Source organism: Lepidochelys olivacea (genome assembly GCF_965140295.1).
Source record: "Lepidochelys olivacea isolate rLepOli2 genome assembly, chromosome: 8".
Lineage (NCBI taxonomy): Eukaryota > Metazoa > Chordata > Testudines > Cheloniidae > Lepidochelys > Lepidochelys olivacea.
The window spans coordinates 15,326,479-15,340,088 of record NC_140418.1 but is presented as its reverse complement, the minus strand read 5'-3'; the positions used below and the strand labels follow the sequence as shown (position 1 = coordinate 15,340,088).

Genomic DNA, 13,610 nt, shown 5'->3' with positions numbered 1-13,610 from the left:
TAAGACCCCATCTATGTTTCAACTATAACCTAATTAAAGGACCCAATTAAGATTGTCCAGGTTTTTAACCTAGTCACAGGGCACGGTCAAGTTTTGTCTACACTACCACTTTTTGCCAGTGACACCAGGTGGGGACTATATTATAAGCAGCTCCCCTGACTTAATTATTTTTATAGTGTACACAGAGACTTGTTTGGTGCCTGCATTCACAGAGGCCCCTACCTGCTTCTTTTAGACCCAAATGTGCATTCCCTGAACATTCAACACTGCTAGGGTTTGAGTTTTGAGTTAATGCAGGATCAGACCCTTACTAAGATGGATTGATTGTATCTGCTTATGCCATTTTAAAGACACACCAGTAACTTCACGTTACCTTGACTCAAGAAACTGAGCAAACAGGCTTTTAGCTATCACTACATGGTACAAAACTTTAAAAAGAAAAAAGGAAATCAGGAACATTCCCCACACATTCATTTTTCCTGATATCTTCTTCTTGATTGGTTTCCACTGGTCATCATAGCTGCTTTTTATTTCAGGTGCTGCTACATACTTTCTTATGTAACTCTAATATTGACTAACTATATACATGGTTACAAGGTCCACCTTAGGAGTCATGAACTGTGTTATCAGTGAGTCTTTCTTTCTGGTTTGTACTAAACTGATGCCCTAGAATGGTGTTAAGGGGCAGTCTCTTCAATGAGACATTAAAACAGCATCGATCCTTGCCAGTTGGTTACAGTCCCACTACCCTTTTTGCAAGAGTTTGGAATGTTAACCCTTAAGTCCTGGCTAAACAGGGTTTTTTGCAATTTCAGCTGTATGCAGTATTTTCATTCATTTCCTGTTCTAAATTGTTAGTGTTATGTGCTTTCAGACAAGCTGTTGCTCTCCCCTGACACCTCCACTGCCACATTTCAGGGGTGGATTCAACAATCCTTGTGTGTAGCATCCTAGTCGGTCTGTTAAGTGCTTTAGGAGCCTTTAGAATGAAAGGTAATATTAGCATGCAAGATTTTATGCAGAGGATGCTGATCTAGTGGGCTGAGCATGGGACTAGGCGCCAAGTTCTCTTGATTTCCAGCTGTGCCTCTCGGAGCTTGCACAAGTCATTTAACCTTTTATGCCTTGAGTTCTCTCTCTGTAAAATGGACATAACACCTGCCACACGCGGGGGTTACGAGGCTTAGTTCACCAGTGTCCGTGTAGTGCTTGGAGACCCTCAGATGGAAGGCACCCAGAGCACAGGGTCTCACCAGTAATGCCAACACACCTTGCACTGCATAAAGGTGCGCAAGAGGCAAGATCCGTGCTCCAAAGACCACGCAAAAGGGGCCCAGAGCTGAAAGCGGGACACAGCACCCAGATCCCTATTTGGATTCCAGCCCCTCAGAAGTACAGGGATGGATGTGACCAGTTAGAGAAACTGGGACAGTGGGACCCAGGCCCTGTCTCCCCCCCACCCCCAGGGATAGGGACGGGGGTGGGATGGGAATCCACCTGCTCCTGTGACACTGATGGGTGCACGGTGGGTGGGGAGGCAGCTTCAGAGGGCTCCTAAGCAGCCTCTCACTTCTCACCCCCATCCCTCCGCTCCCACACCCAGGGAGCAGCAGGGAGACGGGCGGGGGAGGGGGGAGCCGTACTTCCCCTTCAGCTCTAGCGCTACAACAGCCTGATTTCCCCGAAATGATGCTCGCCAGCCAGCCAATGAGCGGCGGGCGGAGCCCAGTCAAGCTCTTGGGCGAATGCTGATTGGTCGGCAGGAGACGTTCTGGCCAAGGTGGTGGGGAATCCCGGGTAGTGTAAGGATATACTGAGACCACTCCGCTTCGCAGCCTGCAGAAGCCGCGGGTCGTTCACGGGAGGCGGATCTACCGGCTCACCGGGCACCTTTGCAAGGCTGTGCACTGGAGACCGGCGAACAAGGTGGGTCCACGCCTGGTGCAGCTAACAGCCGTCGAGTCTCCTGCCAAGAGTCTCCTGCTCTCCGCTCCTGCCAAGAGCACTCGGTGCAGGACAACTTGGGAACTAGAGTTGCGGGACTTTGCAGGACTTTGCATTCGGTCCTGTAATCAGGGAGGCCAACAAGGAAATAGCAGGAAAGCAGCTGGTCTACGGAGGCTTGGCAAGACAAGGGATGCAATGAGTATTTAGTCGTGTGAGCCAGGGGACAGAGAGCAGAGATCAGTCGCAGGAAGTTTGCATGGCAAGTAAGATGCAATAAATGGCTTTAGCCCTGCAAATCAACTTCTGAACTGGTAAACGAGGAGTTTAGCGAATTTGCGAGGAGTTTAGCGGCTGTGCACGTAAGAGGTTCAGTCACTTTCTGGCGACAGAATTTATCTTGTTAGGGAGGAAAGGGTTTGTTGTTGCTTTTACTTGTATGTACAGTTATGCAAAGACAAAGTACGAAGCACCTCTAATTCTGTGCTTGTGCATCAGACTGCTTTCTGAGGTGAGGGTGGGGGAAGAGATTGAGACAAATACGAGCAACTGTGTGACAACAAAGGGTGCTGTTGCTGCTCTCTGATACACAGGAAGTAAAGGCTGAAAATAAAATCATGCTTTTGGCTTCAACACCGGAGAGCAGCGTTCATCGGCAGCAGAGAGAATTAAAGCATTTGAGTGCAGATGAGGTTGGGAAAAGCTAAAAATAGTCAAGGTTTATGGGGAAAGATCTGTGGGACCAACAAATAAAGAGTCAAATCTTCAGGCATTTGCAGAACTGGCCACAAAAGAGGTGACTGCTGTATTTTATGATTTAGTGAATTTGAGGATTGTTTGTTCAATGAGCCATGTTGCAAATTAACATTTAAGTGTGTGAAATTCAGGTGAATAATTATTAGCTAGAGAAATATAAGATCGCGGGATGTATTTTGAAATGTATTTTGGAAATATATATTGTATAAATACGCATATAAATACAAGTTTAAACAAAAAATCACCGCAAGAATTTTGGAGCTAGCACAGTTGATGGCATTGTTTTAATCTCACAAAACCAATGATAAGTAAAATGAACACTCACAAACTGTGTGAAATTAATGGCAAAGCTCTAACTTTACACCTCCCCAGTGCAAGGAAATGCTGAATGCAAGCATGCTTAATAAACCCATCTGAATCTGAGTAACACAAGGGTCATGGAGAAAAGTACAACATTCTGTATTATAATTTGCCCAACGGGGTAGGTAGTGAGAGTGGAAGTCAGAAACCTTAGTTATTGGCTGCTTAGGAATGAAAATATTGCATAACATTTCTTCATGTTAGCATAATCTATTGTGTCAATACATCCATGAGGAACAGTAAGCATACAGTGACAGGGCCCCATGCCTTTCTGTATATGTGTACGGAGGACCTGATTGCGATTGGGGCCTCAGGCTATTATCAGACACATTACATCATAAATATAATTTGCTGTTCAGGATTGCTTGCCAGGGTTTAGTAATGCTATTTTCAGTCACAAACATTGCATTCCTGTTTCAGTTTATATACTTGTCATTAAGTATGAAGGAGCTGCATAAAGCTGAAAGTAATGTCAACTGAGGCTTTTTTAGTCAAAGTCAAGAACCGCTCCTGGCTTGAAATTATCTAATTAACTGTGTTTTACAATAGGGCTCCAAGCATCATTCCTTGAGTTCAATTTTGCAGCCCTTCTTTAAGCCTATCCTAGCACCAAAGCTAACTGCTAATGTCCACATGGAGGCCATACAGGCAGGAATGTGTTCTAGGAAAAGAGAAGCCCAGTGGAAAAGCTGCATGTTAACTTGGAGAAAGTATTTATTTGATCTCCTCTCCTATTATAAAGGGGAGTTGGGTTATGTAAGCTTAACCCCACTGCCAGCCCCCTGAAGCTGTCGAGGAAGGTCTAGGATTTGTAAAATGCTGAATTCTGTTGTTTTGGAAATGCTGATATTTTCCTAAAAAAACAAGACAAGAAATAATATTTATGCTGGTAGGTCTTAATGTAAGGAGAAATTTGTAGCAGAGTGTAATGTTTATAGACTAATCTACTGCAATGTTGTTGGTTTTTTTGAAAAGGTAAACATTAAGAACAGGGGAAACTTAGCACTGAAATAAGTGGCAAGGAAAAGACAAGTAACAAAGACACTCCCTCAGAAAGAATTTTTTTGCTAGACTATACTTCCTCTGGAGCCTAACACTCACGCTTCACATGCACACGCCCCCTCTCCCGGGTACAAAGACTTAAGAATTTTTTGTTCAGGAGATGTGCAGGTGTGATAGCCCTGGAGACTGACATCCATCCTTTGGTATGGCACAGGACAAGTGCAGCACAGGACTTAGCAACTCACACTGCCCTGCCAGCATGCCTTGGCCACAGCTTGGAGTGACTAACACTGTGGTTGCAAAGAGAGAGTTCAGAGTCCATGAATCTCTGACTCCTTGCCTTCTGCACCGAGCCTGGGAGGCCAAGAACCAGAGGTGTGAGAGGCTTGTGAGATGTGGCAATTTGCTCACTGGGTGAAGGTTTCAGACCAAACTCTTTTCAGGTAAGCCACCAAACAGCACCTAGAGTAATACTTCTCTCTCGCTGCAGGGCTGAGTTCTGAATGGGACCCTAGATGGGAAGTGCTCTGCATCCCAGTACCAACCTCTGGAGCCATCCAGTTTCCCAAATTCAGTAATTTTACTTATCTACTTAAGGGATCATGTAGCCAGATTAGAACAAAAATTGCCATTCAGAAACTGCCAAGATGTCGGAAGAGAAATTGTTTATTGATTCTGGGCCAAGTTTTGGTTTTGTTGAATGCATACTGCCCATTACTACGAGTGTTAAGAGTAAGGAGTGAGGGATGTCATTACAAAATGACCAGCATACCAGAATATTTACTCTTTTGCTTACCTGTATTTATTATTTTCCTTTCACAGACAACATGCCAGTAACAAGAATGCGCATGAGGCCTTGGCTGGAGTTGCAGATTAATTCCAATCAAATACCAGGATTGGTGTGGATCAACAAGGTGGGTCTCTTTGTCATTACTTTTGTATCTTTAATCATCCTCATCCTGGTATTCTTAGCTGATGTTATATAAAAATCAAGGTCACATAAATAGATTAAAAGAAAATGGAAAGAGTTTACACACACTATATAAAACAGCATTTTTGTTTTCAGAAAACAGTAGCTGTAATTGATCAATGATGAATGGAGTAGACCAGACTTTTATAGGGGAAGTACTAGGAAGGAAAAAAAATGAGAGCAGTCAGGCCATAACATTGGGAGCCAAGAACATCTGAGATCTGCCTCTGTCAAGTCATTTATCTCAGTTAAGGAATCAGTGTTACAGTCTCAACCACTGAATGATTGACTAGTCTCACCAAATCTTGAGAGATACTGAGCACCTGAACCATTGACTTCAATACTGTATGCCCACCACTTCATTGAGAATTACAGCCATATGACACGCACCCACAATAAGATTGTTTAGGTTTATCCTCATTGATTCAGGACTTTTTGCTCGTTGAATATTTTGAACTGTAAAGTGTCTTGAAGCGCATATGAAAGGAGCTATCTGAGCTAAATTATTGTGTTGCACTGTAGGAAATATTTTTCTTATGGTGTCCATAGGTCCTTATTGTTAATTTTTAAAAAGATTCTGTGCAGACAGAGAAAGACACAATTTTATGATAAACATAAGGATCAGAGACAAACCAACAGACCAAGGTAGTTCTGACATGAGGCTGACAGTGTCCCTCATATCTATTATATCTTGTTATACAGCTCTTTGAAACTCAGAACCCTTGGGGAACGTTATATGGGATGTAGCACATAATATGGTACTAAGTGAATCCTACTTTAGGAATCTGGTGGCAGACTTAATGCAGAGTTCCCTTGGCGTGACTGAGTTATCTTGGATTAAGTCCATATTTAGTCACGAGTGGGTGTATGTTATATTCCCTGTATTCAAAACTGCATTGTTTAACTACAGGATAAGATGATGTTCCAAATCCCATGGAAACATGCAGCTAAACATGGCTGGGATATAGATAAAGATGCCTGCCTTTTCCGGAGCTGGGCCATTCATACTGGTACGTGCTTGTTTTTAAATTCTGTCTATCACATAAACAGGTAGAGCCTAATTCTACGCTAATCTACATCCCATGTAACTATATTGACTGCCTTATATGACTGAAGAATGGAACACAAACTAATTCTTTTGGGAACGATCACTGCAGAGTAGTCTGAAAATTCTGAATATTTACGCACCATCCCTTATTTATAGGGAGATACAAGATAGGCGAGAAAGCGCCAGACCCCAAAACTTGGAAGGCAAATTTCCGCTGTGCCATGAATTCACTGCCTGATATTGAGGAAGTGAAGGACAAAAGTGTCAACAAAGGCTGCAGCGCAGTCCGAGTTTACAGGATGCTACCACCCTTAACAAAGCTTCAGAAAAAAGGTATGTGTATTACAGCCTATCCTCAAAATACTTTGCCTTAAGGGGACCATTACTGCAGTTTATAGTCTGTTTACGTTTCCTGTTCTGCTTGTGAATAGGTACAGTATAAATTCCTTGATAGAAGTAAAGTATTGCTGTGAATAGGCAGTCTTATTACTGTTGCTAAATATTACTTTGGATGTAGAGCTCCTTTCATCCCAAGATCTCATGGCACTTTTTTGAAAATTAATTCATTCTCACAATACCCCTAATGGGATCACTTCATCAGGCACAGAAGTGCGCTCCTCTCAGGGGTGGGAAGAATACAGCAGTCACTGCTGTCACTGAAATCAATGGTGAAACTCCCAGAGCACGATCATGCCTTTGCAGCGCAAAGCATTACTACACAGAGCAATTGCGGTTGTGTATGATTGGAGCCATCTGAAGTGGCTGCAGGCTTTTTCTCATGGTCACCTTGTTTTTGCTTTCACAGAAAGGAAGTCAAAGTCATCTAGAGAGTCAAAAAACAGGAGTAAGAGAAAGGTATGTATTGACTCTGGCAGTTAAAGAAGTCAGAGGTTTGCTTTGAAGTTTTGACAGACGGGAACAAATAGATCACATCTTGGTCTAGTAGATCTTTCATTCAATGCACGTGTCTTTATAGACATACGAAGACCCAAGGATGGATGAGGCAATAGAAGCACTGAACAGCAGCAGTCTACCAGATGACCACAGTGGTTATACAGTTCACAGCTATGCAGAACAAGAAGTGGAGATTGAGAACGCTTCCATCACCCTAGGTGAGATTCAATTTTAGTTCTTCTAACTTAGCAGAATGTGCTGCACTTACCAAACCCCAGTATAGGAGATCTCAGCCTCATAATCAGCGGTAACGGTGGCTTTTCCTTGACAGCTATATAATGGGATATATGCAATGTGCTGTAGCATGGGCCATGAGGGACTGGAGGCTATTCCGAATCAGAAAGCCTTTGCATTTCCTAAAAATTCTAACTCTTCCTTTTTGTGCATTCCACAGATCTCTCACCGTGTGATATGAATGCACTGACAGATTGGAGAAATCCAATGGAAATAGCAATGGCTGACAGCACCAATGACCTTTACCACCTTCAAGTGTCACCTTTGGCTTCATCTTCTGAAGGTTGGTATTTTATTGGTTGAAACTTCAGGTCAACCAGATAGAAATAATCCTACCACTGATGGTTTCAGGGGCAGAAGCAAGACATGAAGCTGCATGGGGTGCCAGAAAAAACAATAGGCCCTTTGTACAAGTGGCAAGATCTAGGATGCGTTCCAGGGTTAATGGGATCTACTCATCTGTAGTGAAATTTATTACAAAAACAGTTAAAGTTAAAGTTGAAGGGCCTCATGTTGCATCTCTTATACGTGCAAAACTCTTGCTGAAGTCATTGGCAGTTTTGAGGGCACAGGGACTGAAGGTTTGGATGAAAAATATTTTCATTAGCTGCCTGAACTGTGCTGGGATATAACATGTCTCAGACTACTCACTTCCAGGTATAAAGGTGTCACCATCAGGGGTAAGGAAGAGATCTCTGATCAGGATTCATTGTTGCACAGTGCTTTGTACTGGAGAGCTCCAGGGGGAAAGATTTCTTCCCCCAACCTGCTGGGAGGGTGTAGAGCAGATGCATAGCCAGCCTACAACTGTCACTGAAGTCCATGACCTCTAACAGAAACTGGGTTTATAAGAGGACAGGGGAAGTTTGAGAGTGATGGAAGCCTCCAGTTGTGGATCAGCTGTCCACTCCTCTGATGTGATCTATCCCCAAAACCATGTCACATCACTGCAGGAGGAGGGGTACACAAGGGGCTCAGAGTTTCCTAGAGTGGTGATGTCTATAGCCTGCAGAAATTCGTAGGGCTTCCTGTTACCCATAGAGGTGGCAGAAGTGACCCTGAATCTCCTGGCTTATAAGATGTTTTAGTGCTATTATGTCAATAGAAAACGTGAAGTAGCCTCTGGTGATAACTGAATGGAAAAGCTGGGAAGCTGATCTGTGATTTTTGCCAGTGAAGACACCGAGTTAATGGAAACATGTTTTCATCTTTTCCCCATGTCTTCATAAAACCTAACAGTAACAGATGATGATGCAGAAGAAATGAGAGAGCAACTTTACAAGGTAAAAAGATTATTTCTTCTTTTCAGAATAATATTGAATAAGTTGCTATTTGTATCAAGGGAGGAGGAGAAAACAAAACATATAAACAGAGTTAGGTGTACTTGTAAATAAAAATCCTGTGTACAGCCAGAATATGGAGAACACACACAGGTGGAAATACTTTATATTCTTCTGCCACTTTGAGAGCACATGTACCATTTGAGAGACAAACATTGAAAAGCCTAGTGATGGATCAGAGACTGAGAAGACATTTACACTCTAGAAGGAATCTCTTCTATACCCCCAGCTAACGTGGTGCATTTAAATCAATTTAGCTATACATCTAGGCATGTAACACATTAATCACTATTATTTATAAGCACCTTCTTTCTTGGGGTGTTCTCTAGGCATGTGTTCTGTGATCCCTACTTAAATTAATAGGAATTTTACATGTATGAGCAAGGTTTAGCATTTATGAAAGTGAGGGGCTATTAGCAGTAACCATAGTGTGGGTAGGTTTTGTGCGAGCTTCCCTACAGGGGTCCTCAGTACTGATCTGCAGTACTTATGCTAGTCCAGTGTTAGCTCTCTTGCGTGAAAATTAACAATCCCAGCAAATTGTGAGGTCGTTTTATGATGTGTATTCATAGTTATCTACATCATGATGAAATCTGCCCTTAAGTTTAACTGCAATGCCAGCTGGCATCATCAGCCCTTTGTAGGAAATATTGTTGATGCTGATCTGTTTGTCCAATCAGGTTTGGTTTGTTTTCTTGAACATTGTAAGGCCTGCACATTTCAAACCTTCCCCTTCGTCTCTTACAGCTGTTTGAACAACAAGACTGGCATGCAACCAGTGTCGGTGGGAAAGGGTATCTCACCAATGAGCCCGGCACACAAAACATTTGCAGCAACTTCAGCTACAAGGAGCAAGATTCTGAAATAGATACAACCTCAGGTACAAATACCTTAATTTCTGAAGCAGAGTTACTGAGAATGCAACCAGAGGCAGAGGGAGAAGCAGATTAAGCTCTTTAGGCAAGATGACTTAAGTTGGGTGGAAAACCAAAAAGAATAGAGCAGTTCATGCATTACTCTGTTTTATTTGAGATTTCTGACCAGCATGTTAATTTCAAATTGAAGGAGTTTGCTGGGGATTTTTTAAAAGACAATTTTTACTCGAAAATGTACCACAGATTTGTGTTTAAAAGTTACGTTTATATGCAGGCTTGGCTCAATTAGTGGGAATTCACAGAAATACGTGCTTAACTCAATTTCCATTTTAGCCTTACAGATTACTTTGAATATGTGTCAGTTTCCAGTGTTAAAGTTACCTAGCCATATGGCCAGTGAGAATGTTTAAAAAAAAAAAAGTTGTAATAAGGATTTCAGAAAATTTAAAGCATTTTTAAGATAAAAATCTTGCTGATATATTCAATTTTAGTCAGAGATCATTTGAACAGTGTTTAAATTTCACTATAGTATTATTAATATACATTCAATATTTTGCTGCTGCACATAGTAAATTTCTTCTCATTTCTTTTTTTTTTTTTTTTTTTAGGGGAAATAGAGTTCAGATTTTGTACTGATCTGAAAAGCAGTCTAGAATTCTCTTGGCTGGACACAGTTCGATCCACTGGTATACAAGCCATTCCATGTAGCTTGTAATCCTCTTTTGCTTCCTCAGACTGTGAACTGCTTTACTTCTCCTGTTCCTCATGAAAGTGAGCAGAGTGGAAGGCATTTGTTTGTTACTGACTGAGTGAAAAAAAAGAACCTCTACTTTCCGTTTAGCTTCTGGGACTGAACAGATCGAGCCATCAAAACTCCATTATTAAAAAAACCTTAGCAGAACTGTGTGCATTGACGTTGGTTGACTAAGCCATTGTCCTATAAAACTTAAAATTGCTTCTGATGTGAAGCAGTTCCTACATTAATGTCAAATGGGGTTCTGACCTTTTTGTTGGGATACAAGTGAAAGGTGCTGTGGGTCAGCAGAAGCTGGGCTAGGATCCCCATTTCTCTCTCTGTGTTTCATATTATAAAACTTAAAAGCGCTGCTTTTGGAGGAGATCATCTACAGTTTCATTTACTCTCCTTTACCAAGCCAGTGCTTAGGGGGCACAGGGCAAATGTGCCTATTCATGTTAGCTCTGGTTGCTACATACCTGGTGAAGTACTTTTGAGCTTGATGACAATCATTACAGATTTTTGGATTCAACAAAAATTGCACTAATTGACCCTCTTTCCTTTGATCACTCCAGCACACGTTTGATCGACAAATCAAATTCCTCACTTTTGTAAATATGTTTAGTCCAAGAAAATGTGAAAATCAGCTACAGGCTTTGCTTCTACGTATTACAGTTGTTCAGAAGATCTGCTCCTAGGACATTCTATTCTGTTGTCATTATGCAGGACGTCTACCAATTTTTCATTTAATAATTATGAAAGAGCAGCCACACTTTGGGACCCATACATTTTTGCACTGATGGGCATAACACTTTATTTATACAGTGCCTTTCATGCTCTTTCAAGCCAACTTAATGCTCTTCATTGCAATAGAGTACATAGACTACCATGTACAGTATATACCCAATGAATTGTGTAGAGAAGATCATTAGAGAACCAAAAGCTATAAGCCTATGCAGAGCAGTACAAAGTACAAAAAGGAGGGAGGTCATTTTGATTTATGCTTAAATATCTGGAAACACATCAAATCACTAATTGTAACTGAACATTTTCCTGTACATAGTTGTGTATATAAAAAGTGTTGTACATTTGTTTTAATAAAAATGTTTTATATATGAAATGTATTTGACTTACTTGAAAGCTAATGAGAAAATGTATTCTGGGTTGTTTGGGCATTTCCTGAGGGTCAGATTGCTGGAGGAAATACTCCTAGTGTCACCATGTTTAAATATGGGATCTGTTGTGATCCTGACTAGTACCCAACAGAACACTCATTGACTCAAATGGGATTCCTTCCATCACTTTCAACGAGAGTCAACTGGGAGCCATAGGCCTGGTCTGCATTGGAGACATTTTAAAAAATTTCCACCATTGGAACCAGTGGCTTATTTTTACCAGTGTTAGAAACATTGAGAAACCCTAGTTTAGGTGGGCCACTTTCTGTCACTGATACTTTAAGTACTGTGCCAGTTAGCCCTGCTCTGAGCAGCAATAGAGGACTTGGTACTTAAAAGAAAAAAGCACGAGTGGCCTGTCTGTGCTCTGGCTCCCAATATTGCTAATACCAGTGGAGTCAAGCTGGTATCAGTGAAGATGAGACGTTTTTAGAAGCGTCCTGAGTGTAGATATAGCCGGACAGGCTAGACCACTTGAAGTAGAAAAGCAAATAGACATTTAGCTGCAAAAAAGAAGCTTAACTTTTTACTTGGTTTTGTTTTTCCACATGCTGGATTGCAGTAAGCACTACGCTGCATTAGAAAACACTCCTTCTCCGGCAAGCGGAGAGAAGGGGCAGATAGGGCAGCACACGTGGCCTGAGTTAGAGACCCTGAAATCCGATACTGCTTACAACATGGTGTGTGGAACTCTTGCATGCAGCTGAGTTTGGGACAATGCTAATTCAAGCTCTAGCTGAGGAAGAAGCTGGGTCAGATCAGTCTCTGGGGTCAGTGACATGTTTGAGGAATAACACCCTTAGTCTGAAGTGAGAAAAGAGATTGGAGAAGTCAGAAGACAGCTGGCAAGGATGCACACACAGACACAACCAGTAAATAATGCTTCTATCCCCTGTCAGCTGGCCTTGATGTGCAGCGTGACTAATGCTGAACAAATATCAGAACATTTAGAGAACTTACGCTCTTGCTAAGGCTTGATGCTTCATTCCTTGCTTACTCAGACAAGATTCTTATGGACTCAAATGGGAAGTTTTGCTTGAAAAAAAAAAACTACTGCAGCATCAAGCCCTTAAAGAAACACCAGGATAGGAAGTTAAGACCAAGATCTAAACACTGGGGGCCTGATCCAAAGCCCACCGTGGTCAATGGAAAGATTCCTATTGACTTCAGTGGGTTTTGACTCAGGCCCTTATTGGGCATGAAATAGAGTGTAAAGAAACATGGGGAAGTATTCCCCAATAGTCAAAAGTGGGTCATGTAACTCACCACTAATGGAGATACAGAGGAAAATAGAGAAATAAAAGCGAGGCCATAAAAATTAGGGGTTACTGAAAACTAGCATATTTGTGCAAGATTGATGGCCTCTGGAAGCACAGGGAATGAAGTGGTGAAGAAAGATTATTTCATTATCTGTCACTATCACCAACTCATACATTAACTTTGATGCAACTCAAAGTGGCAGACAACTGTGGGCAGGGGAGAAAAGCACCTTTCCCTCAGCTAGGTATCAAAAATGTCACAAAAGTCTTTCCCCATCATACTGGCGGTGCTTGTGGTGTCGCTGCAGAAGGGAATATTGTGGTTAACCCATTACTGATATCAGCCTCTGTGCTTGCTGGTGCCCAGTAGTAAAGGTAAGAATTTGAATGGTGTCAAGATGGATGTTCAGTAGTTAGGTGGAATCAGTTGATCCATGTGGTGGGTTTTACTCAGCTGGAGAGTACATGTCATTTAAGCACTGGGTTCATTTACATGGTCTTACATGCAGTTACTGCTCAGAGCAGATAGCATCTCACCTGCCTGATGTGAACTGTATCTACTAAATAGATATTGGTGACGAAGACATTGTGTTCTCCGATGTTCCCCACAAGAGGGGCTATTCCCACTTGCATGGTAATGAAGCACTCCCACAATGCGCCCTGCAAAATCTTCATGAAAGCCACCTAGAGAACATGCTGGCTGCCCTCTGGCTTAGATCATAAGTAGGACTGGAAGCGGGGAAAACAATTTTGCTAAGTGTAACGCAGCATCGATATAAACCTAGAGTGGGATTAGGCTTAGCACGTAGCAGTGGAAGGAAATCAACTTTGTTTAAAAAGCTAAAATTTTTAATTTAATTTAATTTAAAAAGCATTAAAATTTCCTATGTAGCAGGGAAAATGAACTATATTAATGAAGATTTTCTTCAGCCCATAATAGTTTATTCAGTTGGGTAA

The 13,610-nt window shown here is 41.8% G+C and overlaps 1 protein-coding gene across 3 annotated transcripts; it reads left to right on the top strand.

Moving 5' to 3' along the window:
- The first annotated feature begins 1,798 nt into the window (after window positions 1-1,798).
- Window positions 1,799-11,297, top strand: IRF1 (interferon regulatory factor 1). 3 transcript variants are annotated; one of them, XM_084636658.1, is made up of 10 exons: window positions 1,799-1,926; window positions 4,885-4,976; window positions 5,943-6,042; window positions 6,237-6,413; window positions 6,886-6,935; window positions 7,057-7,192; window positions 7,429-7,551; window positions 8,508-8,551; window positions 9,356-9,488; window positions 10,092-11,297. In XM_084636658.1, the coding sequence occupies exons 2-10, from the start codon at window positions 4,890-4,892 to the stop codon at window positions 10,196-10,198; spliced, it is 957 nt and encodes a 318-aa protein (XP_084492784.1). In that variant the 5' UTR covers window positions 1,799-1,926; window positions 4,885-4,889; the 3' UTR covers window positions 10,199-11,297. The 3 variants fall into 3 exon arrangements, with proteins under 3 accessions (XP_084492784.1, XP_084492785.1, XP_084492783.1); XM_084636659.1 differs by lacking the exon at window positions 1,799-1,926 and adding an exon at window positions 1,962-2,206; XM_084636657.1 differs by lacking the exon at window positions 1,799-1,926 and adding an exon at window positions 1,962-2,210.
- The last annotated feature ends 2,313 nt before the right edge of the window (window positions 11,298-13,610 follow it).

What these genes read in the sequence shown, in the direction of transcription:
- IRF1 (XM_084636657.1), top strand. An exon ending in GAGCTGGGCCATTCATACTG is followed by an intron (nt 6,043 to 6,236) that starts GTACGTGCTTGT and finishes CCTTATTTATAG; the next exon opens with GGAGATACAAGATAGGCGAG. An exon ending in TTTGGCTTCATCTTCTGAAG is followed by an intron (nt 7,552 to 8,507) that starts GTTGGTATTTTA and finishes AAAACCTAACAG; the next exon opens with TAACAGATGATGATGCAGAA.